The 388-nt window shown below is 51.5% G+C and overlaps 1 protein-coding gene across 1 annotated transcript in view; it reads right to left on the reverse strand.

Annotated features, from left to right (window-relative positions):
* The window catches only part of LOC104955707 (protein NDRG4-like), a 7,558-nt gene that overhangs the window by 2,232 nt on the left and 4,938 nt on the right, over positions 1 to 388 (reverse strand). Inside the window, exon 8 of the mRNA XM_010783094.1 lies at positions 54 to 157. Within this exon, the coding sequence (XP_010781396.1) occupies positions 54 to 157 (104 nt within the window). The remainder of the gene's footprint in view (positions 1 to 53; positions 158 to 388) is intronic.

The following is a 388-nucleotide window of genomic DNA, read 5'->3' on the forward strand; positions in this document are numbered from 1 at the left end:
TGTGTGTGTGTGTGTGTGTGTGTGTGTGTGTGTGTGTCTGTGTGTTTCTTCACCTGTTGTACATGTTCCAGAAGAGCTGCAGGTTGAACTGGTTGACAGTGTTGTTGATCTGCTGCCTGCAGCTCTGCACCAGCTCTGTGTTGCTCATCAGCTCCTCCTGCGCACACACACACACACACACACACACACACACACACACACACACACACACACACACACACACACACACACACACACACACACACACACACACACACACACACACACACACACACACACACACACACACTACACACACACACACACACACACACACACACACGACACGACAGACGACACGACTACGAGACGACTACGAACTACGAACACGACACGACGACACGACGAC

This window comes from Notothenia coriiceps, unplaced genomic scaffold (genome assembly GCF_000735185.1).
Source record: "Notothenia coriiceps isolate Sejong01 unplaced genomic scaffold, NC01 NC01_scaffold00024668, whole genome shotgun sequence".
Classification (NCBI taxonomy): domain Eukaryota; kingdom Metazoa; phylum Chordata; class Actinopteri; order Perciformes; family Nototheniidae; genus Notothenia; species Notothenia coriiceps.